The sequence below is a fragment of the Acanthochromis polyacanthus genome, chromosome 12 (genome assembly GCF_021347895.1).
Source record: "Acanthochromis polyacanthus isolate Apoly-LR-REF ecotype Palm Island chromosome 12, KAUST_Apoly_ChrSc, whole genome shotgun sequence".
In the NCBI taxonomy this organism is placed as follows: Eukaryota; Metazoa; Chordata; class Actinopteri; family Pomacentridae; genus Acanthochromis; species Acanthochromis polyacanthus.
Genome location: NC_067124.1, coordinates 19573436 through 19601346, shown reverse-complemented (window position 1 = coordinate 19601346; position 27911 = coordinate 19573436). Strand labels below are relative to the sequence as shown.

Here is a 27911-nt window from a genome sequence, read left to right as displayed (position 1 = left end):
CATTTTCTATTTTCAGCAACTTGCAGTTCATCTCTAGTTTGATCAAGGCTTTGAAAAGGTTAATTCATGAGCTTGGACACAACAGCAGCATTCATGGGATAATATATTTATTTAGATATAAATCAAAAAAGGAAAAAGCCTTGTCATGGCGCATCAAACATCATTCTAGTATGAAACCCTCAAAGAAAATGCAGTCCGCTCAAAACAAACTGGAATCAACAAATCTGAAAGTAAACATATTTAAATGATTCACATTTAATATACATTCTTTTTTATTCACAGGTTTGCACTTGTGGTGTTTTCAATAAAAGATAATTTAAAAAAACAAGTAAATTTAATACATACTTTTCCAGTCTATGGCTTGTTTTTTTTTTTTTTTTAAAGGCTAATAATATTCTACATCAGAACTGATGCGGTGCAATTTGCATATGGAGTGCAGATAGGCTATGACACTGATCAGCACCTGCATTTACAGTGGTAACATTTAACAGCAAACAATAAACAGCAAGGACTGTACATCAAGATTCTAGGTGTAGTCTTTGGTTCTGCTTGAAATTTTGACCATAAACAAAGAATATCTAACTATCAAAAGGAAACATTTCTAAGAAGTGCTTGAGGTCAGTTTAACTTGCTGAGGCAGTTGTAAAAGCAGGCTTCAAGGATTCTTAAAAATACCCTAAATCAAATGCTACTGTATATGGGTTGGTATACTATCTGTAAAGTCCAAGCTTAAGGTGATTCACAAACATTGTACAACAATAAACAGAAGTGCCACATTTCTACCAGAAGAAGCAGAGACTGTGAGAAGAAAAATGAAGCGATGCTTGTGTGTAGCTGCATCGCTTTACCGTAAATGTTGCCCTGACCGTTGAAGCAGCAAGCTCAGGTTTGCAACAGTATTGCACTTTGCATGGCACATCATGGAAACCAGCCTGGAGCGAGGAAAATCTCTAATAAAATAGCTTTTGATGAGTAAAACTGCAGAGGCATCCTGCATATCTTGAGAGCTGAATATTTTTAAAAAAATTAGTATTACTCTGAACTACTACAAGCTGTTTTACTCACAGGGAATATTTGCAGTTCTAAAGTCCCTCACCAACAAGTGAATCATCGACACAGACATTATGATGTAGACACACTAAAATAAAACTCAACCAAATGCCAGCTCAAAGTTACAGACAGCATAAACTAAAAGTAGCAAAATCATCTGACCAAAACAACAGATGAGCTCTCCGGTGCATCGTCTACACTCAGGGTAGACTAATACGTGACCGGTCACAAAGGGGGAGAGGCATATGAAGGCTAATACACAGCAAGTACATGAATTTGACACAATTCAACAATTTTTTTAGCTTTATGCAAGAAAGTGCTAATGACCAATCAACTCCGCTGTACTACATATGCAGTTGTGTTTTAAGTATCAATAAAATCAAGCTGATTTGGAGTACATCATCGACAAACACAGCTGTCCTATAAAATCTGTCCTACCACAAAGTGGGTGTTCTCAACAACAGACAATACGATGAATAACTCTTAATTGTAAAGTTCCATTCCTATCTTGATCTGTGAGCATGACACAAAGAGGGCAAATCAATGTGTGAGCTCATGTTTCCCTGCAGGCCAGAGACTATTGTGTTCATGTGAACGTGCACACACAAACTTGACTCGAGTCAGAACTCAAGCAAAGGAAAAAAAAAAAAAAATCACGTGTATATAAGCTTCAGCTTAAAATAAACTTATACTGACTGACAGACCAACTACTGCAAAAGTGCACGGTGAGCATAAACAGCGGATAGTGACGGAAGTACAAACTTCAGCCCAACATCTCAGAGTGAGTGTATAACTTTCTTTCTCTTCTTGGGTCTGGTTCTCTCCATCAATCTGACTAAAAATATTGCAGTAAGTACTTCAAGCTGACAGAACTGAGTATGGTCTAATCCTGTAGCATGACTTTGCTGTTGAAAATCCTGCTCTTCTACACAGGGAGGATTTTGCACTCCGAGCATCAGCTAAATCCTATTCATCACACAGCATCCCTCTCTACAGACCTGGCAACCCCAGCCCTGTTACCACGCAAGGGCAGGACAGTGCCAGCATTGTTGGCATCTATATTTAGTTGGACCTGATAGAAGGACTGACCCTCCGAAGGACATTTTTGTGTACTTCAAAGTGCTTTGATGGCAACACGCTCAGAAGAGTGTCCTCAGGTAATCAAAAACAAAGTCAACCCCAAATGTGACGGCGAGGAGTAAAAATATCTGGACCACCAGCCACTGTTTTGGGCCAAATACAAGTTCGATGGCTTTTACACAGCACTTTTGCAATTGCTTTTCTTGGTAAGGGTCTCCGAGCTTTGCCTAAAAGCCTCTGATTTGTTAAAAAAAAAAAAAAAAAAAAAAAAAAGGTTATCAGGCCAGAAAACCCCTGTCCAGAGAGAAGTGGTACTTTGACACAGTGCATACTGTGCAGAGAAGTAGTGAGCAATAACGCTTGCTGAGGAACAGCGACAACCTAAGAGGAAATCAGTGCAGTGAAGTTTAAAATGTGTATTGATAGCTGAGAGCTGGGGTTTTTGCCACTCCTCTCTGTCTTATTCATTTTGGAATTGACAATATAGAGCAACTGTTTCCTATCTTACAAAATACAATAAAAACAATTAGTCTCTTTCAGACATTTGAGAGCTATGATTGCTTTTGAAAAACTTGCAAAGAAAGGGCCAAAGTACTCTTGTACTTCATATTAATGCATTTCAGTGCACTGCCACAAATTTCACTATAACAGTCAATAAAATGCAGCCTTTGTATTTTTAATGTCAGCACAAGGCAAAATCCAGACACTGTGTCCTTGCGAATATCCTACATTTACTCTATCTGATCAGTATGTGTTACTGAGAGTAGGATATGAAGTTAATTGGAAAGGCCAGGGATGTCAGAACAGCTGCAGCTAAAGAAGCCGAGGTAAATATTGAGCATATTTAAAAACAAGGAGTAAACGGTTTAAGATTACATTAAATAATAAAAGTATACAAATCATAAAAAAGCCTGCTGTGACTCATGGATTATAACAGCAATAAAACATTTATATAAATAAAAAAGCAATACTTCTGCATAGGATTATTTATATGGTTAAAAACTGCAACAGAATCTCAAGAAAGACATAAATCAATTCAGACAGTCGTGTTGTAGATTTGTAATTCTATTTAGGAGAGAGAGTCAACAGAGTTACTATCCACAAAGTGACCTGTATTGACTGCCAAACTGGCATAATGGAGAACACAATGTGCAGTTATTAAGTGTGATTTAGAGTGCCTCCCTAAAGGACAAGTGGCCGTTTTGATGGGAATGACTCTACATAGAAGCATGTAGTGTGTCTACCACTATCTGATTAGGGCCTCCAATAACTGCCTTGGCCTAGATGAATCACCCATTCAGGCCTCGTCTCAAGAATCTTCTGCGCTGCTTTATGTCCGAGCCTCCGCTGCATAACAGCAGCTCTGTTAAGTGTATGTGCTGTGTGGGTGGGTGAGTGCTGGTCTTTGATCTAAGTAGCTGCTAAACGATCATTTTGTTCTAAAACATGACAGGACATGTTTTTTGTGGGTGTGTTCGTTTTGTCTACAAGATCTGCGTTGGTGCTTCGACAACTGGCAAGAATTGTAAAGTAGACGGAGTAATATTTTGGCGCTCCTCCCCACCTCCTGCTTTTCAAGACGCTTTCTTCGTCTCTCACTTAGGCATCGCACTGCCTAAATTTGTCTGACTTTCACTTACTCTTTCTCCTTTCCCTCCTCAGTGAAATGAAGCACACTTTTTTATCTAACCTTATTTAAGCCCCGATGCCACCAGCGTCAGTGTTATTCTGGGCTGCCACAGCAACTGAACCCTCCCCATCAGCAATTTTAGCTCCTCTCTTGACAGCTAGCTCTCCTCCCTCAGCGGGGCCAACAAAAAGAGGTCCGCTCTCCCCAGAAGAAGCCGACACACCCCTATCGGTTCGTTCCAGCTTGCGGTGCTTGCGTGGTTCTGGGGGTGTGTCCTGGGTGAAAACGGCACGAATTCGCTCTGCGCAGACGCAGGCAGCTTCCCTCGTCTCCTTGGAGAGCTGCGATAGGCTGAGGAAGCCATGGGGGAGGTCATCCACCACACAGAGAGTGACAGGCTGGTCTATGTTCCTCAAACGCTTGGCAAACATCACAGAGTCATCCAGCATGGGGTCTAATGCACAAGCCTGAGAGGGGGGAGAGAAGCGGAGAAAGGAAGGGAAGGGGTAGGAATTGTGAGAAGCAAATTTGAATTCCCTTTAGACGTGTCAAGAATCTTAATTAAGGGTTGAAGAAAAGGAAGCCAAGCATTCCAGTCTCTTTTGTCCGAGCTCTCTTTACATTTGCACTGACTCTGGTCACTTTAAAGTCAGCACCAATTTGTTCATTTTCATATTAACATCCTTCTCAAAAGAAAGAACAGGCTTCAACCTCACCAATCCCTCACATCCCACTGTCACTCTAACGGACGTAAGCACATCTTGGTACTTTGTCTCTGAACATTTTTGAGTCTGTTTTGCTTTCTGTCTAACACCCAATACATGTACTGTATGTGTGATTGTATGACATGATCAAAAGCTAAAGCTCTGGTCAAATGTTAAACTGCTGTCTAAAAGTCCTGTAAAACCAAGAAGTCTTTACATAGTGCTCCAAAAAATGGACAATAAATATCTACAAAACTGTGGCAAATGGGCAACCTTAATCTACTTGGAAGGCTGTGTTTCGGTAAAAGCCCTAAAGCTCTGATATTATTATTTTTGTCAGAATACCCTTCCAATGCTGTATTCATTCTTGAAGTGTAATCATACAGTATGTGCTCTCTCATGGAAGATGACAGTGCAAGAACAGTGTAGAAAACTGCAAGTGCTAAAAAGCAAAATGTTATAATGTGGTGACTGACAGGTAAGTCACACTAGATTTGTTTGAGTAAGCTTTGAACCAGTGAATTTAACGGTGACGTTCCTCTTACCACTATGTGTATCGGTGGCAACCCTTTTAGCATGCTATCAGGGGCTAGAAGAGGTGAGCAGAAGGGATCCTTGACCACTGGAGAGCTCTCCACCTTCATCTCAGTCAGCTGCTCTGAGCGCAGTGGTTCAAACCCTAGAGGAAACTCCCTGCGGTGCTCCAGCTGTGATCCCTCCTCTCCAGTATCGGGTGGTGGTATGGCCAGTGAAGACAGGTCACTGGACATGGAGGTTTCTCCGTCCTTGGTGAGAAAGAAACTCACATCTTCTGGCTAAAGGAGAGAAGAAATGAAAAGACATTCAAGTGAAGTAGACCTATGCACAATGACATATATATTTATGTATATACATATACATCACACATACACCACTCTGTCCCTGTAAAAATCTTCCAAAAACCTCTTCAGTCTTTCCTGAGGAACTCTAATTTCAAGGAGGAAAAGCACATTTGATATCTTACGTCACCTCTGCTTGCTATTTTTCCCAAGCCAGCCACTAATCCGGACTGCCTGTGAGAAAATACATGCAAGGATAATCTGCAACACCTCGTCAGAACTAGAATTTTCTGATATGCTGTCAGCACTTTTTTAGCCAGATCTGTTTGTGAGAAATAGGTGACATAATCTCAGCTGAGTTCACTGAAGAGAAACATGCACATCAGTGGTGGGTAGACAGCACTGGAAGATATAGAGCTGAAATATCTCCATGCTCGCAAAATGTTCGACCTCTTACAAAGGTTACAACTGTATGACAAATCATTTTAAAGCATAGTGCATAAAAGCAGAGATAAACTGTCATAGACAAGAGGCTTGTGTGGCTTCTGTTCACTACAATACTTATTCCCATCACATCACACATCTTCCTATAATGACCGGCTAAATTCCCATGACAATCTGCAAGTGTTCATTTAAGCAAAAGCCCTTGGTTGGTTAATACAGTTAACCTTTTCTGGATAAGATTATTAGCAGAAAGCAAGCTAATCTCAGAGGAAACATGTTCAAATGAGACATACAGTGCGCTCAGAGAGCAGCGGTGCACAGTGGGGCATGGCATTGTTGTGGGATCCCAAGTCCTGGCAAGTCTGGCTCTTCACTGATAATTTCCTACTGAGGAACTCTGAGGGCTCTGTGGGTACAGGGGGGTCAGCGTGAGGAGAACAGATGGATGCCTCTGAAATGCTCTTCCTCACTGCATCTAGCAAACAAGAAGGGCAAAGGGGTGAATAGATTGATGAATGACACGCAAATGGAAACATTTGAAACACACAAACAATAAAATTAAGTTCCGGAACAAAAAAAATACTGTCAACCACGGAGTTTTTACTTAGGCTCAATAGCAGCTGAAGAAAACACGAAAAATAAACTGGCACTGACAGTAACACAAGATCACTTTCACTTATTCTGCTGTTTCCACTTATCATATGTCCTCTGGTTGACAGCCAACAGTTAAAAGCCTAAAATGCAAATTGGGATGTATCAGGAAGGAAAGAGGAGAAGTAGGAGGAGGAAATTCAAAAAGTGCTGTCATAGTGATATCATCTGCCCGCCGTGAGCTGTCAAAACACAGCTGTAAAAGTCGTCATGGTTGGTCTCCTCACAAGCCGCTACTGATCTCCCATTTCTTTAATAATAAACTATCTCCGCACCATGATGGTCTTTTAATAAAGTACACCCACCAATGACACTCTCATTAAACTGGGCTTGCAGCTTTGGGGGTGTCACCTACCTAACGGGACACAAGGGAAATTACAATTCGCCACCAGATTTACGGCGGCTACAATTAACAATTACTGTCAAAGTCCTGCTGCTCCAAAAAGGTGGACTGATTTGAATCGGGCTACAGGAATGATATGAAACACAATGAAATAAAGTGACAACTGGTTAGTTGGATGCTGAATAGCATGGATCCATGTGTGTGACCTACTCCTCATGCTGTGGACCTGCAACGTTTACATGAAATGACTTCATGATCCCTTTAAAAATGCAGGACACACACACACACACACACACACACACACACACACACACACACACACACACACACACACACACACACACACACACACACACACACACACACACACACACACACACACACACACACACACACACACACACACACACACACACACACACACACACACCAGAACTGTACTTTTAGCAGAGATATGATCAAATCCAGTGGCTGCCAAGCAAAATACATTTATTCCGCCTACATCTCATGCAATCTTCCTACGTAACTACACCATGTGTATGAACTTGCGCGCACATACAAACCATAATGAAAACCCATTCGCTTGTTTACCTGTGGCTCCTGGTGGCTCTGCACTTGTGCTAGGAGAGGCTGAGGCTCTGTTGGGATCCAGAAGAGACTGGATCCAGTTGGAGGCTCCCTGTCGGAAATCTCGCAGCATTTCTGCTGTGTCTCGCCTCACCAGGCTCAGTGTGCTCACCTTTGCTACTTGCTTCTCGGTCTGCGGCTCATTGCCTAGAGGAAGAGGCATAAAGGAAGCAAAAACAGTTGTACAAAAGTGATGAAAGTGTTTTGGTTATTCCACAGTAAGCACAAAGGAGTAACAATAGAGAAGATGGGAAACCAATAATAGGAAAGGCATAACAGTCAAGTAAGAAAACCACTGGCAGAGTGGGCTGAATGCTGCCACACAGCTATTTGTGTTACAGACAGCAATACATAGTGATGACAGATGGAGGGGACAGAAAATACGTATGCCATCGACCCAGTGTTTTAGTTCAGTTATTGAAAAGTGACAGCACAGCCAATATTTCTGTGTCAGTAGTTGGTATTGTTGGACAGTTCCTGCACTCCTTCACAGTCCTCTACAGATATCCCCTAGTGCAATAACAGTTTATCGGAGGACATGCAAGACTTTCTAAGCGTCTTTCCAAGGGCTAATGAAAAAAAAACGCCCATATGCTAATAGGCTGAGTTGCTATTGTGAGGATTTTCCAGGCACCACACAACTACACCCTACAGTGGAAGAAATATTTTGGAAAATCATCTGATCCATGAAGTTTATCACTATTATGGTGTAAAATGCGGCTTTTGTCATCTATAAATATGGGAATATTTTGTTTATGATTCAGAAAAATTCAAGACCAGAGCAAATATTTTTAGGATTAATATGATACTGTCTAAAAATTAAAGGAGGGAAAGAGCAGAAATCAGCAGATGAAATGATTAGTTGACAAAAGATCTATATTAATTTTACTAATCAATAGCTATTGTTTTGACTTAATTATGGATACTTTTTGCTTCAGCTGTTGATCAGACTTCTTAAATAATTTCAAGACCTTTTTTTCATATAGTAATATGCTGTGCAGATTAAATAATTAATGAAATATGATAGATTCATTTATAATCGACACAAATGTTCCCAACGTGGAAAGACAACAACAGATTAATTTCATAATAATCATTTACATTACATCAATACTGCCGGTCAACACCATTAAACAGATTAATTAGTATTTGTGATATGAAGCGGTAGACAGCAGACACCTGAAGACATGCTTAAAAAGGAAGAACAATTAGGAAAAAATAGATCTAAACTCAATTCTCCACCTCACCAGACAAAAAGAGGCATCCTGGCTAGATTTCTTGTAAAAATACACACTAACAACTCCTACCTGCGTAGGCACTGAGACACCTGGAGAGCACAGTGAGCGGCAGCAGGGGATCCATAAGTGTTAGCAGACGGGAGGGTGATGCATAGGCCGTCAGCAGGGTAGCTGGATAGGCTGCCACAATGCCATCTGGCATCCGCACACCAAAGGCAGCAGCGCGCATTGATGTTGTTATTGATAAGTTGCCTCCTGCACTGTCACCGGCCAGACACACTTTCTCTCCAGTCCATCCTAGAGAGAATAAAATGGAACAGTGATGGCAAAGGTGAGGGAAAAGAAACAGTATTATTGGTGGGAAACTCAGACGAATCAAACACAAAATAAAGGAGACAAGAAATTTTTTTTCTCCCCAAGAGCTATGTGAAGTCCACTAAGCAGCCAAATAGCCACTTGACAGCATCAAAGTTTAACATTTTGCACCATTACTGGTAGTTTGACACAGCATGCTTTAGTGGTCGGATGTATCCCAAACTACATGTCCTCTGTTTCCTGTTTGAATGCTGAACATGAAAATTTGTGCAATGTTGCAGAGCAAGGAAAGTGCACAAAGCGTGCAGCATCATCGCTTTAAAAATGATAAATGAATCCTTTCACGAGGTACACAGATACGGTGAACCAAGTTCAGTTTCCAGAAGCACTTAACAGACACCTTCATACTGAAGTAGGTAACTTTTATCCATTGTGTCTGCTCCTTCATTCTAATAGCTTTCTTGTCTTTTGTTGGTTTAAGGTATATGCTATTACAACTGCAAGGATTCAGAACATACTCAGATCTCTTCACTTTCTGCATACATTATTTTGGTGTGGATCTACTTTAAAAGGAATAAAAAATTTTGAAACAGTCTAAAATCAATAGCTCAAGACAATTTTTTTTTCAAGTTTTCTACAAATTTACTCGATATCAAAAAATGGCAAATGCCCAATTAAAAAAAGAATTAAGACCAGCAATTAAGTAGCTAGTAGGAGCACCTTGGCAGCAATTATAGCTTCAAGTTTTCTTGTGTTAGTTTATACAGGCTTTGCATTCCTGGATTTGGGCAGTTTGTCTGATTCTTTTAAGCAGATCTTCTCAATCTCTGTCCGAATGGATGAGAAGCATGTGAACTACCATCTTAATCTCTCTACTAACTATCTCTGAGGTTTAAGCATGGGCTTAGGCAGGGTCACTCAAAGACAGGGACCTGTCCCATGGCCTCCCCAGCACTGTCTTGGCTGTATACTTTGAGTTTTTGTCATTCTGATAGGTAAACCATTGCTCTTGTCTCAAGCCACTGAACTCTGGAGCAGGTGTTTCTTTTTTTCCCCACCCTTGTTCCTCCTTCCTTTGGCTCTGACCAGCATGCCTATCTCTGCCACTAAGAAGCATCCACATAGCATGATGCTGCCACCATCATACTTTACCATAGTGATGATATCAGAAGGTAATAAGCAGCATCTTCTGGCCCCAAGACAAAGCGTTCAGAGTTTTAAATGAGGTGCATTTTGACTAATTAGACCAAATGTGCTTCTTGCTCTGTTACTCAGTTTGGCCAATTCTGTGAGGACTCCTGGTGGCTGATTTCTTTCATTCACAATTACTGAGGCCACTGCCACTTCTCCCCGGTCCATTCCTTACCACATTTGTATCATATAGATCTACAGAAGATTCCTGGCTGTCCTGATTTTCAGTGTGAACTGCAGGACATTTCTGACTTATGTCCAAACAATTCACAGCTCAAGGAAAGTTAAGGCGAGCAAGATTTGTGGTGTCACAACAAAGGGTCTAAACACTTTTGCAAAGAGGAAATCTCAGTTGTGGATTTTTTTCCATAGAAAAGAAAAAACTTTTTCAGTATAGGTAATTGAGTGTAAGCTGGTGGATATAACGGTGATTTGGAGTTGACTCAACAACACAATGTATGCTGAAGTGAGAGGGTCTGACTACTTTGTGAATCTCTGCTGTATACTATTCCCACTGGCTTCAAAGTGTGAAACAGAAAATTTACTGGAGATAAAAAAGTAAGCAGTCCAGTATAAACAGTGCTGTGTGACGTGTGTACCAAGTAGGTGGTGGTTTCTCAGAGCCCAGCAGTAGGCATAGAAACATTCTTCTAGGGCCCTTGGGAAGGGGGCCTCAGGGGCCAGAGAGTAGTCCACTGACAGGATGGGGACACCGAGATCCTGGGACCAACTCTTCAGATACGGCTGCACAAAACATAAGACAACTTTGTGACTTTATGAATGGAGATGTTTGTAAATGAACAGGAAACAATAAAACACGGATGTAGAGAAACAGAAAGAAAAAGAAATATGAAGGAAGAAAGGTGCATGGGGTGAACATTAAGACACAAGGATAAAAATGTATGAATATTATGTGCCTCTCTGATGTCATCTGTCGGCTTTATGGCTTACTGTCTAGACAAAGGGAGAATGAGCACTGCCCTTTCAGTCACCTCTATTTCCTTTCTTCTCATACCATAATAACAAAGGTGCCCACATGTCCTATTTTGCAGAGAATGAAGGCAAAATACAAAGACAAGGAACTGGTGTGGATTTTGAGCGAGAGTCTGCAAAAACAAAGTCACTGTCAGAATACTGAGTATTCCTCTTTTTATTATCGTTACAGTCAGGTTAAGTGTTTAATGTACTTATGCAGTGACCTTGGAATGAAAGAAAGGCATCAAAACTTATTGTGACACAATATTCTTACACAAAGAATTCCCCATTTCTCTCTTTATCTACTTCCAGCCCTTTTTTGACTTGCTATGACAAGGCTGGCAGGGAAAAAGACAGATCTCCATTCACAATGCCAGGAAGAGCACAGTGTTTGTATGTTTGTCTGTCACCTCACAGACCTGTGATTCAGTATGAAAAAAATAAACCCAGCAGTGGCAACTATGGGCGGTCGGCTGTGTTCTCTTAAAGCTGTATGTGTCACAATAAATCTGAGAGAGACCACTGACAAAACAGTGGCAGTACAGTCCAAGCAGTGTTAAGGTCAGGTAGTGTGGTTTTGTGCACATCAATAAAAATACCCTTAAGGTGCACAGGAGTGTGTGCAACTGAGTAACTACCGGTGGCAGTCAACAATAAGTGTAAACATGTGCCTGAGTCCATGGGCAGGTCTGTCAGTCAGACAGTTCATTATCTGACTGCATAAAAGGAGCTAAGCATGCACAACAAACGGCCCACTGGGCAGAGAAGAGGTGTGTGTCGGAAATTTTACATGACTAAGGAAACTCCCACACACATCCTAGTCACATACAATAATTCGCGAAGTCCTGAATCTGTTCTCAAAGCAGGAATTAAAGAGAGCGGTAGTCCTTTTAATTCTCAGACAGGAGAAGACAATAAATCAGCAGTCTAAAAACCTTTACTTTCCAAAACCTGATCTGCCGTGTTTGCACAAGTTGCTAAACACAAAGATGTCACTACGCCAATACCCCAGATCTCAGCATCATTGTGCAATGAAAACACCACAGGCTCCTGCAACTGAGGTCAAACTATCTCGCGTAGGGGACAGGATAAACAAGATCAAGGGAGGGATATAGGAGTAAGAGAGATAACAGGGACAACACTTGTCTCCATCATCAGAGAAGCTTTTCATTTTTTCCTTTTCACTCTTCAGTGAGGCATTAAGAGAGCAGAAGTCACCCAGAAAAATCTGGAGGGAGGCATGTACGTGGTGCCCGAATACAACAAAAAGGAGATGTGAAAAGGGATGCTAAGTGAACAAAAAGGATTTTGTGAGTTATTAGCAGGATTGAGAGGGAGGAGGTAATAAAAATGAGAGCCCAGAAGAAGAAAAGAGACAGATAGTCTGACAAGTCTTCCATTAGTGCCCCGGGTAATCTTTCTCTGCAGGATTGTACAGTTCTTCGTTAATTCAACATGACAGCCCTGCTCACCCCTTCTGTGATTGCTTCCTCTCATCCTCTGGTTGCTATGCAGCTGCAGATCAAGGATGCCCAGGTCCCTTGCAATTTCACAGAGCCCCGTCTTGCAGCAGCTATAAGTAGCTTGAAGCCACATAAAGATCGTACTGGGCCACATATGACCATACCAACACAGGATGAATAGGGAGCCAAGGTACAAACCATGTTAAAATAATCTTTCTCATTAACATCAACAAAGCAGGTCCAACATATGCTCACCTACTACAATTTCATATACTGCTATTTAATAAAAAACAGTTGTTGAAAAACCTACGTGATCTTTGACTGACAATGATAAGACCACGTTAAGAATACAATTCCTAAGACAGAAGAGCCAAAGCTTTAGTGTGTATGTGATGGAAAAAGAAATGCTGGCGCACTCATTAACCAGTGATGTAGAAAACAAATCTAGGACATGGCGTCCTCTTCTACAAGAAAAAAAGATGGGCGAGGACAAAGTACACGACAGGAAGCAACAACTTACAAAAGGCAAGGGCCAGCTTTGTACACAGCATATCACAAGAGTGCATGGAGTGGGATCAAAATATCCTTATTAAGTGTTCAGAGAATACTTACACAATAATTAGCTTAACTGCTCATGATGCCACACTACTAAGAGTCAAACTAGTAACACCTCTGCCCCTCCACTGTCACCTAGTATCTGTCTCATTAACACTTTAATTAGCCAGGGTACTATTACTATTTGTTTCAGGAAACACCGCTAAAGGGTTGAGAAGGTGAACTTAGCTAGATAAGCGCTTTGGTGGTGCTGGCTCGAATCCTGGAAAAAGAACATCAGAGTAAAGGTGTACAATGCTGAAGGTGTAGCGTTGTTAGTATTTTGATATGTCGGTGCCAGATAACATATTACATCACCCTTTCCTGCATTTTGACCAACTCTTTCATCACAAATAGGCAAATACTGTCATATTCAGATCCCAGTCAAAACACTGCACAATACAGCAAGGTAAACAGTCTGCTCAGTCTTTCTTGCAAGAAGTAACTGCAACTGTAATTAAGAAATTATATTGCTTTTCTAGTCAAACTAGACTCAAACTATAAATGAACTTTAGCTAGATCCAGTTGAACAGTAAAATCTCACCTCATGAGATTTGGAGGTCTGGGCCACAAAGCCTCCCCCATGAAAGTGGATCAGGAGGCAGGGTGAAGAAGGGAGGCGCTTGGTCTTCAGCCCCAGTGATAGAGAGATAGCACCCCCCTCAGAGCGGCAGAGAGATAGTAGAGTTTCACTGTCCTGGAGAGAACGAGACAGGCATTATGACTGAGAATGACTCGATAACAATCATCAAGATAATTTTTTTTAGGTTTCATCTTCACACAATGACTGGTCATGATGCTTGTATAACTCTGATGAACCGATTCTCTAGACTGCGAACAAGTTTTCATTCATCTAATTCCCATTTCCACGGCTGATATATTTTGGTGCTAACACCAGGACTCCTTTGAGAGAAGGATTAACTGGTTGTTCTGTAGCAGCTTGTTACCAACCCTTCCTGTGCCTGCAGGAATGCACACTAATTCCCACTCATTAAGGGAAACAAGGAGGGATTGAAGATGTGGTTAAAAAGAAGGTCTCCATTGTTGCAGGCTTCTATTTTGCAACATTGAAAAGGACCCTGTGGTTCTGCTTCAGCATCATCAATGGCTGAAATGCTTTGCCGAGAACATATGTGGTTATATGCCAGACTGCAAAAAAGGGGAAGAATAAGTTTGGCTGGAGAGAAGGAGTCTCCTATGAGAATTAGGAAGGTAGAGTAGGAAAAGTATAAGTTTTTTTTTTAAAGTAAAAGAGAGAAATAGAGAGAGGGAAAGATATTGAAGCTTAAGACTATTTAGACTAAGTTGAAGATTCAAATTTGTTCTTTACTGAAGTATTTCCAAAAATACCAGACATTTCATGGAATATTGTTGAACTGAGTTTTTTAAGAATTTGTGTGGCTGTTACTTGCAAGGAGCCCATGAGGGAAACTGTCATAAACTAGGTCACACAACAGATACTTTAGCTACAAGGAAGTTATGAGAGACAAGTTCACAGGAAATACAAGTTGTGCAAAAATGTGAAGCAATGGAGCTTTTTATTGAGTTCTTTAAGTATGCCGCTACAGTGTGAATTGAATAATGATGCAAGTACCTGTCCTTCACGTAAGTCATAAGAGATGAGTCTCATCTGAACAGGAGCAGTGCCAATGTGTGCCGACGGTGGAGCTATGGTTACAGATGCTCTGTGATTAGCCGCCAGGGGAAGGTCAAAGGGCACAGAGGGCACAGAAAGAGCTCGGTTCACCTTAACTTGAGTGGAAGTCATACTGGCAAGACTCTGGAGAAAAAAAAAAAGATACACAGAGAGAAAAAATTGAAACCGAGACTGGACGGGAAAGAAGAGTGCGCAAGTTCCAGAGCCAGTCAGGTCACTGGAGAGAAAGAGAAGCTGGATGAATAAATCATGAAGCCCATTGAATAAATTGAATTCTACTCAATTATTTCTAATAGCCTGTAGGCTAAAATGCAAAATGACGGAAAGGTATTTTCACCTGAGGAAAGCAAAATATCCTTGATACATCTTTAAAATGAAACAGGCCAGTGCACATATTTGTGGGCGTAGGGTAGCAACAAAAGGACTAATAGATTACACATGACTGAGAGCGTCTGCGTCTTTGTGTAACAAGATGCAACGACTCACCGACAGAACCTCAGTCTCAGTGACGTTCCAGAAAGTCTTCCAGAAATGGACATCCAAGTTCTGGGTAATGCGATCATATTCTGCCCCTCTCAACTCTGGGTCGATGGCATACTTCCCCGAGTTAAACAGAGAGCTGGCTGCTACACCTGGGAATGTGAGGAAGGTGGACATAATGAGGAAGGGATATAACGGAAAGGAGATCTCAGAGACAGAGTAATGCAAGAAAGAAATTGAAGTAGCATAAAAAAAATAAGAGTAATGAGTATGCTTAGTGAGGGGGTGAAAAGGAAATAAAAGAGCAATCAACAAAGACAAAAGTTGGAAATGCTGGGTGTGAGAATAACGATTTCACAAAGACAGAGACAGTGCAAGATGGAATGGACGGTAAAGCTGTAGTCAGTCACTGGGCCATAGCAGACAAAACAACAGAATAAGAAAACAAGCTCACACAGAAAGCAAAAGAAAGACAGATGGTCAAGAGTGGAAATTTGTGTTGTACCATGACTAATCTGTGGCATTTAGTTATAACTGAGACCCGTCGTTAAAGTCAACATGGCAAACTGTCACTTATTCATAGCGCTATATTTTGTTTTTGCCACAAGAATATTTCAGATCTTCTGTGCTATGCCATGTTCAACCACAAACATCTCACAGCATTATAATTCTACCCTGTTTTCAAAGTTATGTTTGTCATCTATAGACTATTACACTTTTTGATGCCATGAATTTCTCTCAAACTTCTTCCAGAAATGCACCCCACTAATTTTACAGCAACTCAATGTGTCACGGTCATGTCTGGACGCTCACAGTGGTCACATTAGGCAGTCTTATTAAGTCAGATCTATTCACATTTTTGTGTCACTTTCAACATGGTACAAATCTGAACTGCACCATCACATTAACGAATAGGTGCATAAGAATCAGTACCTGTAGTTGTGGGAGTTGAATAAGGTAAAGCCTGTTCTATATTTTAGTATCAATGTTCTTCCCAAAACGTCACAGTGTCTCTCACTGATTTTGCTGTATAATTTCAAATCTATTAGGCCACAAAGTAAATTGTACACTTAAGTAAACAAAGACTACCAGCTTAGATTAGTGATACTCAACAATAATAAATGCAATTCAAGTTTTTGTTCACCCTACTACACATTAAAAGGAGCTGATGTTTGTTGAGTTCAGCTGTTTAGGACCACGTTCTCTTAGCTTATTAAATACCTACAGCATCAAATAGCAGTAGGATCCACAAGAAAAAAAATTGTACAGAGAAAAGCACTGCTGGGAACTTCATAAAATTCTTAGATTTACAAATTATCCCTGAGAGAACATCAGGAGAGCAGATCAGTCCAGGCAAAGATCCAACAGCATATCCCACTGCGTAGTACTACTTGTCACATCAGACAGGTGAGCTGTCACACACCAAATTGCAGTTTAGTTTGTTGCTTCTGGCTACTGAGGACTACTTTCTATAATTATGAAACATTTGCAGCATCAGACAGCAGCACTATCAATACGAGCATCTCTAAAGAGAGCGGGAGAGAGAGAGACAGAGTTGTGTACATTAACAGAAAGAGCAACCTCACCAGTTTCATTAATTAGTTAAAATGACATATCATCCTGACACAGAGAAAGATTGATGAGAACCGAACTGCAAGTCCCACTGTGCACTTTTTCAACTCGGTCTGTTAAGTTGTCTCAAACAGTCACAGTTTATCAGCTGCAGTTAAAAATTTGGTTAAATCTTTGCTGTTCTGAGCTTTACCGTTTCAAGTTGAAAAAAATCAGAAAGAAATTAGTTATTTGGACAGTTTGGCAAGTTACTGTTAGTTAAAACTGAGTCTGTTATTGCATTATTGTGCGTTAATCACTTGGCACATTGCCTAATCATGCGTGAATGATAAATATTGTGTGTACCGCAGCTCTTTACCGCTCTGTGAGTGGTAAATCTGCATGAAGCCATGAATGACATCAAGGAAAAGTCACCTACAGTATGTCTGAATGATAGAATGCCATCACTTTAACAGATTGATGAAGCCAGAAATGTTCTATATCTAATTGCAGAAAAGGGCTACTGAATTCAATCTCTGAACTAAAATACAGACAAAGGATAGCTACAGCAGCTTACAGTGATAAGTGCTAAAACATTTAGGATAATAGGAACTGTAGGGGAAAAAAACAAGCTTCTTCATATAGTCAAACAGCCTCTCAGTGCACTACAGAGGACTATGATGAAGGGCTGTGGGTTACAGAACACTCACCATATGGTGCAATACCTCCTGCCTCCACTGAGATGCAGCAGAGAGCACAAGAAACCATAAGAGTGAGATAATTCCTTTTAAATGTTAAATATTTATGTATGCCTGTGTATGTGTGCACAGTACAAATGTGTATATGATGGGGAATGCGCTTCTATGTCTGCCTCTGTACATAACTGTGTGCATGTTCAAAACACTCTGAAATATAGAAGAAGCACACCAGCTAGCCCTCAAGATTCCAAAGGATGAAAGAGCATCTACAATCCAAACACACAACATCAAAAGGTACACAGTCAGGGGCCAAGGAGCAATGTAGAAGAGGCGTGGGGATGGGGGAGTACGATCTGTGAATGAAAATGATTGCTGGATGATGAGAGGGTGCAGCTGCAGACAAGATGATGCTGACCTATTCCTGACTGATGGCGCCTGTAGTTTTCTCCAAAGGCCACAAGGCCGATAGCGATGGTTTGAAGGCAGGGTCGAATGGCTGGAGTGAACTGCAGTGAGGGATGCACAAACAAACAGAGAAATAATTTAGATTTTAAACCACTATCCCTGGTGCATTTAGAAACAAGAATTATACTACGGTTAAAATTGCAATCATTCAAACAGAGAAAGTGAAACACAGATGACAGGATTTCAGAGTATCAGAGGGGCATGGCACATAACAAATTAACAAAAAAGTGGCACAACATACAGCATTATTCTGCACATAAGTCATAACACAATGACAAGAACAAATTAATATTAAGGAGTTGCAAAACTACAATATGGATCAATCTGTGAGTGACCTTTGCCAGAACAGTAGGTATGAGTACAGGGAGTGGCTTGTCTGAATGACAGAATGAATGAGTTTGAGGTTGCTTTTTATTAGCCCTGTATTGTTGTGAGGTGCTGTATTACAAAAAATGTCTTTAACCCCCTACCTACAACCGCTAACTTTGTGAATTTCTTCTTCCCAGCATCCTGCCTAAAGTCCACAGTTTTGGAAAATCGAACATGAGATAGCATCACGCCTTTCCATTTCTCATCCATCACACTTCTTATCGCAACGCCACATAGTTCACCTCACCTGAAAGCCCAGGCAACGGCCATAGAAGCACCCTTTGTGCATGGATGCGTATTCGCGGACAAAACTCTCACTGAGGCCACTTTCATCCTGGAAAAAGAGGTTACCATGGCTGTTATCATGTAGCATGCGCTGAGCCAGGTAAAGCAGGGCACGCAGCTGGCGCAGAGCGTTGCAGTATGCCTCCATCTCCCCCGCATTATGTGCTACTCTGAAGAAGATGCTGCGGCGGCTGGTTGTGATGTAGCGCCCCTTGTGGATGATATGAAGAAGACAGCAGCGCACAACCTAGAAAACAGTCAAACGAATGTGTTAATAATATCCCTACCAGCTTAACGTCTGCGTACTGACTTAAAAAGAAAGCTTGATTAACAAATTAAGTAGTAAAGAACACAATCTTTAAAAATATATTTGTTCTTGAAATAATTAAAATGCAATGCAAAGCCAATCACACTTCTTTCATTGTGCGCTCATCACAGAGGCATGTCTTCTGGGTGCACTTAAGATCAGTCTGCTAAGCTGGAGGGGGAAAAAAAACAAACTGTGTGATAGTATGCCTATATGCGAGCATGCAAAAACCTTACTTTACTATGGTGTTACGGATTAGTGAGAGTGGTACTACAGGGATGAAAAGGATTAGAAATGTGGAAATTGAGAGGGTAGAAAACAGTCCAGTATTCATTTACTGCTAAACGAGATTCATTCAGTTGTGGTGGCGACTGAAGGTCATGATGGTTCATCTCTAACTGTGCAAGATGAAATACAGTAGATACAGCAGTGGTAGATATTTGAAAGTTGGAGGTATTTATCCATACCAATTTGCAGCATAGAATCAATCTGTAAAACAAATGGACCGACCTTGAAACAAAGCAATAACAAAGCAAAGGAGCACAAGTGAATAGTTTGATAAGAATGTAATGCCATGTTAAGGCTTATTAATCTCCAAGAGGCACCAAGGATGAAATTAAAACACATCCAAGTCTCATACACACAAAAAGACCTTTAAAAAAAACATTTCAGAGCTTACCTTGACCAGAGAGCGATAGCCATTAGCAGGTATGTGTGGGTCAAAATCAAAATGATGGTAAACAGCAGCAAAGCCGGAGATAACAGGTTCCAGACTGCGAGCATGCTCCTGGATCAGCTTCATGGCCTCCACCAGACGGCGTGCTGCGTCACCCTGCGACCCTTTGGCTCCTCCTGAGAAGAAAGCAGCATTTTCTTCGCAGACGCTGTACACGGCCGCAAACACCGCCTTGGTGTCCATCACTGGGAGCAGTGCAAGAAAGGAGGAAGATGGAGGATGAAACAAAGAAATTAGTTTATTTTGTGTTAGACTGCATGTATATAATAATCACATTGTATTAATGTGATTATTCATGTTTTTTAGGAGGGAAATTCTCTTTTTGCCCAGACAAGCAACAGCTGAGGTAAGTATATAAATACTCTGCACTTGTTTTATTATTAAATACTCCACCTTTCTGATCCCAAATTGTATTCTTTAATCTGTAAAATCAAAAGCTATGGTATCATTAATGTCTGGATGCCAGCTGATTTTCGGTCTTTTTAGCATAAAAAGAAGCACTAGGATCGCTATTCTGTACCACAACCATACAATGCCTATAAAAATATCCCCCCCCCCCCCCCCCCCGTTGGAAGTTTTTCCTGTTGTTTGCTTTTCAATATTAAATTGTGGTCCATTTAATTAGACTTTGCTGACAAGAATTCACAAAAAATAAAAACAAATCAACACAGGTGCAGTGAATTGGTGCTAGACCTCACATGATTATTGAAACAGAGATCCTCTGAAGGCAGTGAATGCATCTCAAGTGATAGTGTAGCATAAAGACACATGCATCTGTAAGGGCCAGTCGCTAGTAAATCAGTACTCCTGACTGTAAGAGAAGTCAATGGACCACTCTATTGACTCAGTGAATTTTTTTTTGAAAAGCTCAAAATCCTTTGGCGCACAGTTAAATCCATCATTAAGAAATGGAAGGAATATGATGCATGTGTAAATCTGCCTAGAGCGGGCCATTCTCATTAGTAAGAGATGCCATTGAGACACATATGACTCTTCTGACTGAGTACAAGCTTCAGTGGCTGAGACGGCAGAAACTGTATACACCAACTGTTTTATGCAAGCTCTACATGAGAGTGGCAAAGAGACAGCCACTATTAACAGCTAATATTAAAGACTAGACTAGAGTTCACCACAAGACATGTGGAAGAATCTGAAGCCAACTGGACAAAGGTTCCTTGGTCTAAAGAGACCAAAACTTAGCTTTTGGCTATCAGACTGTACACGCATCATAAACACACAATCGCAAAAATGAGGCATGGCTGCGGTCGCAATGTGACATGAGACTATTTGGCAGCAGAGGCAGAGGGTGAACTGAATGCAGCAAAGAATAGAGAAATCCTGGATGACAACCTGATGAAGTCTGTTATAGAACTGTGATTTAGAAGTAGTTTAGTTTTCTAGGGAGACAACGAACCAGAGGAGTCAAAGCAACACAGAAATGGCGTAAAAACAACAAGAATGTTCTGGAATGGCTGAGTCAGAGCCCAGACCCAAGTCCACTGAGAATTTGTGGTTGGACTTGGCAGAGCTTGAGCAATTTTTTTCTAATCAGTATTAAGTAACATAACAAAGTGGGACATTATTTAGTGATAGTGGCTATTTCAGAATTACTGGTAAAAAAAATCTGTGCTAAATTATCAATAGTTAAATTATGCTGACCTAATGAACTGAAAAATTACATTAGTCGGCCCAAAGTGAGTGCCCGACCTCAAACTTTTGCTGGTAAGACATCATCTACAATATGCATTTAAAATTTAAATAAAGTACAAAAATACAAACAAAACGTAGATTCTTGTAAATCCCCAAACCAAAAAACATCCTTTAGACAGACTCAAATTGCAACCAAAAAAACTAAAATTCTGAGCCTTTTAATAAACCTGAAATCAGTCCATTCTTCGTTCTGCCTTGCTATTACATGTCCCGCCCAATTGTTTTAGTCACAAGTCAAATGATTCTAATTACTCAGAAAACGAATCCATATGTATGTGTGTGATGTTGCACTCAAGCCTTTGGTGAATGTCCCATTGAATCCAGAAGCCACTCCTTGGCCCTGGGGAACACAAGCAGATTACGGCAAATCTGCATTGTGTAACTAAATGAACAGGCCACACAGAACAGGATTTCAATACAGAGTCAGGTTCTACTCATGCAAAAACTAATGCAACTTAAGGTCTAATTTCAAATTGATTCAGCTGTGTCAGATGAATATCTGAAATAAGTTTGTCCCGTGATTTACAGAGAAATGTAAACATATATTTCACATTGTGCTACTCGAATAGTGTTGCGCAACAAATTAATTCCAAGAAATCCAAGTATCTCTCTCTGAACTTGAGACTTCATGTGATTCATGTGCAACTTTTTAGATGCGAGTCAATGGCAGGAAATTAGGCCTGGGTCTATCACAATAAATTGTTTCATTTTAGTCAATATTAATGATCAATGTAAACTTTTAAATTACCTTTTTAATATGAAGGCTGGAAGAAAGAGGTTCATTTTTAACTTTGGCACCTTACAGTATCAAGGAATGCAGTTTGTAATTTTGATGTTAACACAACAATGAAAAACACATAAAAAATTACATAAACAAAAATCAGTAACGGTAAAGGAAGGCTCTCACCTCACGACACATTAAATAAAGAAAGTGAATAAAACCCGGAGGAGCACAGGGCCACACCGCACTGAGCTTAAGTTTCTGAGCGGCTGACTTGGACTGGGTCTCACCAGATGTGAAACCTGCACTAGCCTCCATGTCTACTCCAACATAAAGTCTGTAAGCTGTTTGAAACAGGCTACCAGTAGCATGTTGCTTAGGTGGAGGTGGTGGGTGACACAGGGTCAAAAATGTTTTTAACCACAAAGCCTGTCTTGAGAAAGGCAACTGTCTGTCCCTGCCAGTTGTGTTCTCTCCTAAGTGAGGTCTGTGGGTGTAGATGGAAATGAGAACAGGCCCAGGTGGCCACAGACTAGTGTACCTCAAGAGGCTTCTAGAAGATCCACGGAAGCCATCAGATAGAGGAACTGAGGGTGAAATGGCTTCATTATGAAGGATTATGATCAATGGAGCACTATAGAGGCTTATTTATGCAACCAAACTTTGCATTATCGCTACCAGCTTTCATGACATCAAAAGCATATCAGTGAAACTGCTGAACATTCTATTGTACAATTTTCTTACTGTTATTGATGGAGTCTCTATCACCAGTGTGAATTATCCACTTTGTTTTGTTTTATGGCCCATGCCTACAAGAAATTTCCTTTGGTTCTGTGATAACATTGCCTTTAAAAGTAAATGTTTCCAACATGATTGGACTGTACAAAACTATAGAAATAAAGCGGGTTACCTTTTTTTTCCTTCAACAGGTAACAACAAATATACATAGAGAATTCTCTTGCTCCATCTCAGGATTGGGCCAAGAATCAGTGGATTACACAAATTGTGAATGTTGAAAATCTGACAACCTAGGAGGCAGTTACTTAATGTTCGACAATGCATTTATTATGACAGCATAAAACTGGAAACACCAAGAGACACAAAAAGAGCATTTACAAAAATACTTCAGTCTGCATAAAACATTCACAGCAGTGTTGCTTTGGTGGATACACTGACTGCTCCTGTCAAATGAATGCCTCAACTGCTTCAGCAGTGGGCAAAGAGCCAAAATTAAGATTACATTGCTTAATTAGAACAGGGGATACAACTCTCTGATCTGAGCAAGCCAGCAGACCAAATGTTGACACGTTAAGCTAGACCTGAACTTTATGAAGCCATGGATCAGCACGAGCTGCTCTGAAACTTGCTTAATGTCAACGTAACCCTTAGACATTACATCTCTATCTGCAGGGAGCATGTCATATGCAAATATTATGTAAATGGGCACCATCAGGTGGACAAAAATGCCATGGTCCAGTGCAGTCTTCACCCTTACTTGACATAAGATGATACCTCTAGCAGACGAACTATAAAAGGTGACTTTATACTAAAGCCCCGACAGCTGTCAAAATGCTGTGGAAAACATGGCTCACCTACTGGCCTAACCACCTCTGCCTTTTGTGCATCTACAAATGCTCTAGGTCACCTCCAACTAAGTCAGCAATCAGCAACATGTTTCAGCATCATCCCTTTATGTTTTACTGAAACAAGTGCCGACTGTAAGCCCACAGTAACCATTCAGCTGTACCAGGTCTTTCCACATTAAACATGGATGAGTATAGGCATTAATAAGTCATGTACGAAAAAAAAGAAAACAGTAACATTACAGGCATATAATGACTCCTGTGGGGCCCACAGATAGCATGAATTAAATGTTTGCATAAAATCACCCACAGGACGTTTCAGGCACACCAAACAATTGATGGCATAGACTAACTATTGCTAAAGTGGGAGAATAAAAAAGGTAAGGTTTTTTACCAGTATCTGAGTTCAAGGCTCTGTCCATGTCTGTGTCCTCTCTTCCACGAAAGCAATGAGAGCATGGAGAAAAACAAAGAGAGGGTGAGAGAGAAAGCGAGGAGTGGAACGGAGGAAAGATACAGGGCTTTCCGATTGGTTCTTTTGTCTCTCTGCTCCTGTTGTCTCCTCGTCTTTACATTGCGTCTCTTCAACTCTCAATCAATATATGTGAGCCTGTCACAACCAACTCTCCTCTCCTAACCCTGTCCTGTCCTCTTCCTTCAGTGCTGGTCCCTCCCATATGTCTTTTTAAAAGGGTAGGGAGTCTAAAGACAACCCTGGCCCAGTTAACTTTCTCCCTGTGACAGGGATCTATTTTGCCATTGGCTGTCAGCTTGCAACTCCCTGTGACCTTCAACTTATTTGGCAACTTATTTGAATACTATCATAAGGTTATGACATGATAATGTTTCAATTATTGAAATTTAATTTAGGTTATTTTTCCATTTTATTCTTTTGTTTAATAAGGTCGTAAAGCAAATGTAAACAACTAGCTATAAAATCACCTATTATCAATCTACATATTGAGTAGAAGTAGATAAATTTGGCTTTTTTTAACCGAATGTACTTATAAGAGCTAAAAAATACACCTTAAATTTACTTACTCTCTTACCCTAGCCAACACTTTAGAACTACAAGTATGTGTTCAAATTCCACTATAAATGACAATAACAAACAAACAAAAAAAATAGAGTATATTTACATATTGCTAGACCCAGAAAACATTTGGAAAATTGACTTGACAATTATTAAATTATCAAAAGTGTGTGATTAAACATTCCATCACGAACCACTTTGTTTACGTTATTTCAAACAACCTGCATCCATAATGCACATCTATTACATTTTAGCATTTTCCCTGTCAAGCCTTTTAGACGATGAACTGCATTAATGAAGTACCTTTGGACATATATCTGTGCTCATTTAGTCAGTAGAAATGTGCAGTGCGTTCCAACTCTATGGAAATGCTGATGGTCAGTAATGAACGTGGAGCATGATCAACACGTGAAAACCAAAAACCAGATGGTGAATGTGTCATTTGGAGAATATTTTCCTGGGAAAAATATGACCTCAGATTTGACTTTTTGACTGGTAACACGGACGACAGGCCCCATAACTCCATGAATGGGCCCGTGACCCCTCACCCACTTAGAATTACAGAGCTGCACAAACACACGAAGGAACACTGGCACACCATTAAGGCGTTGTTGAGAAATGCTGGTGTTTTTGTTGTTATTCATGGCTCTCAGAGGGCTTCAACTTGACATGCTTTCTGACAGAGCATTCTAGTTTTAGCAAAACAGTAGATGCTTCAGAGTCCAGGTAGGCTCATAGCTTATTATTAATGCAACACTGACTCTCTTCATCCTTACATGCTCTCTGGGGTTCCTATCACTTTGCACCATAATGGTAAGTAAATATACATCGTAACCTCTATACAAAGAGACAGAAACTAGGACTTGTTCTTTTGCCTGGAAGAAACTTTCTTGTTTACATCTGTGGCCAAAAATTACAGCTGGTCCCATCCATTCACAAAACTTACAGGAGTTGAACTATAATGGAGCTGTTTTTTTAATGTCAACATGATTAACTGTGCTGATCCTGTCTACATCATTTCTAACCCACAGATCTTTTTGTTTCCTCTGTCAAGCCTGTACTGGCTCAATGTGTCAATTGAGTGGAAATGGTAAGTCAAGGTGAAATAAGTTCGAAGACATGAAAACACAGTGGCTGTTCTTTGAACTGGAACTTGCCATCACTGCACACTGTCCTCATCTAGCTATGCAAGAACAAATTCGCAACATGTGTTGCAAAATTTAACCACTCGTGTTTTTATGTTTTCTTTCTATAAGGCACACTACCGTTCAAAAGTTTGAGGTCACTTAAAAATGACCTCATTGTGAAAAAAATCAGTTTTTTTCAATCAAGATAACATCAAAAGAATCAGAAATATAGTTTCAACATTGTCAATGTGGAAAATGACTATTCTAGCTGGAAATGACTGATTTTAATGAAATATGTACATAGGGGTACAGAGGAACATTTCCAGCAACCATCACTCCTGTGTTCCAATGCTACACTGTGTTAGCTAATCATGTTGAAAGGCTAACTGATGATTAGAAAACTCTTGTGCAATTACGTTCACACATGAATAAAAGTGTGAGTTTTCATGGAAAACATGAAATTGTCTGAGTGACCCAAAGTTTTTGAACTGTAGTGTATACTTGGTGCATTTTTTAGAGACTCTTGCAGATTATATATATATATATATATATATATATATATATATATATATAAAAGATATCTGATACTCAAGTGATGTCACATCGATAGGAAAAATGTTTAAGAAAACTTAGAGCAGTACGCAGGCAAGAGGAATACCCCTCTCCCAGACAGAGTACCTTTACACACACAAGGCCAAGCGCAACAACAGGAAACTAGCAACAATGAGCCTCCACTTCCCTTCCACATAAAGGGCTTATTCCAGTTGTATAACACGTTGTCTAACATGGAAAAGAAAACTGTAAATCTCATAAATAGATCTTACAAAAACTGAACATGATAGAAACCATACCTAACAAGTAAGATTAGGTTTAAAGAAACTCCTCTAATAAACACATCATTTATAAACAGGAAAGTATTGAAAGTATTTTTATTAGCATTGCAAAGACAGCTAAAAATAAATAGCAGTGTTCTGACAGAAGCAGCGGGTTGGAACTGGATGGACTGTTCCAGGAGAACACGGCTAAACACTGACTTTGTGAGTGTGTTAAATGACAGCAGCTGATTCCCTGTTCCTGCAGGCAGCATCATATTAGGACTGCCCCATATTTCGCAGGCTGTCCGTTGGTCACCATGTGTCAGCCTGCTCTCATGTCACACAGGCAGAATTAATGACGGCGTCACCATCAATTCGCTTAATCGATTTATGCACAGTGCAGTGCAACCAGCGGCCCCATCCCTCCCATATCTGACACATCGCAACATAATCTCACTAATCTAGGCCCCCTCCCCTCTCTGTTGTGCTGGCAGTACCTGCTCAGGTGGCTCCTGTCAGTGTCAGAGGTTGAGACTAAGGGCACAGAAAGTGAAAAGTAAGTATAAATGCATATAGGTGTGATGCCAGTTACGGAAATGACTACCGTTACAACGAGGCAACTAACAACAAATAGGTCGCAGCTTTGACTGAGGGATGCTCCTGAGTTGCCAGTGGTAGAGCTTGACGGGACATTTCTTTCGGAAGCACTTTAAGACACTATGCTAATGTATTTCCACAACACCCACTTTATATGTCACATAACAATTAGCAGAACTAAGCTTTTGAGACAAACATAACGGCGGCTATTCAAGGACAGCTAATGTAACCTAGCTGCTAACGCACGACAGCGGGGGTGTAAAGGGGCGAGTTATTAAAGGGGAAAGCACCAGGGGGCGAAGTTGACACAGCACAGAAAAACTCACCCACTGGACCCTCTTTGTGTTTGGACGAGCGTCTTCCATTCGCACCTTTCTCCAATCTAGTATTCGCACCACCCTTCTTGCCCGACGCCATCTTCGCCCTCTCTGTTTACGCACCGCCTCTCTCATCTATCCTACATACCTACCTGAGAACCCCGAAGCTCCGCCCATGCCAAAAAATACAGCCAATGAAAGACTGCGTTTGAGGTCTTTTAGCCAATCATGACGCTCAACAGTTGAATGACCCGCCCTGTTTACTTGGCTCGACAACTTGGTAAAGAAAACGTGAGCCCCTATTCCATTCATGCAGATTACAGAACAGAGGAATTTG

At 40.6% G+C, this 27911-nt stretch overlaps 1 protein-coding gene across 4 annotated transcripts; it reads right to left on the bottom strand.

Moving 5' to 3' along the window:
- Nucleotides 1–90: 90 nt before the first annotated feature.
- On the bottom strand, nt 91–27720 carry lipeb (lipase, hormone-sensitive b). 4 transcript variants are annotated; one of them, XM_051956272.1, is made up of 15 exons: nt 27584–27708; nt 24080–24120; nt 19615–19856; nt 18591–18875; nt 17925–18015; nt 17522–17548; nt 15267–15412; nt 14718–14903; nt 13668–13820; nt 10691–10835; nt 8655–8882; nt 7312–7494; nt 6020–6201; nt 5010–5279; nt 91–4227 (listed from the first exon to the last, which is right to left on the bottom strand). In XM_051956272.1, the coding sequence occupies exons 2-15, from the start codon at nt 24105–24107 to the stop codon at nt 3826–3828; spliced, it is 2568 nt and encodes an 855-aa protein (XP_051812232.1). In that variant the 5' UTR covers nt 24108–24120; nt 27584–27708; the 3' UTR covers nt 91–3825. The 4 variants fall into 4 exon arrangements, with proteins under 4 accessions (XP_051812232.1, XP_051812231.1, XP_022053708.1 ...); XM_051956271.1 differs by lacking the exon at nt 24080–24120 and having other exon boundaries at nt 27584–27720; XM_022198016.2 differs by lacking the exons at nt 17522–17548; nt 24080–24120 and having other exon boundaries at nt 27584–27720.
- Nucleotides 27721–27911: the final 191 nt, after the last annotated feature.

Excerpts from the sequence above, each read along its gene's own strand:
- lipeb (XM_051956271.1), bottom strand. The coding sequence starts at position 27,674 with ATGGCGTCGGGCAAGAAGGGTGGTGCGAATACTAGATTGGAGAAAGGT. Across the intron at positions 18,016-18,590 it reads GCCGTTGCCTGGGCTTTCAG|TTCACTCCAGCCATTCGACC; the intron begins GTGAGGTGAACT and ends CCCTCACTGCAG. Across the intron at positions 14,904-15,266 it reads CTGAGACTGAGGTTCTGTCG|AGTCTTGCCAGTATGACTTC; the intron begins GTGAGTCGTTGC and ends TTTTTTCTCCAG.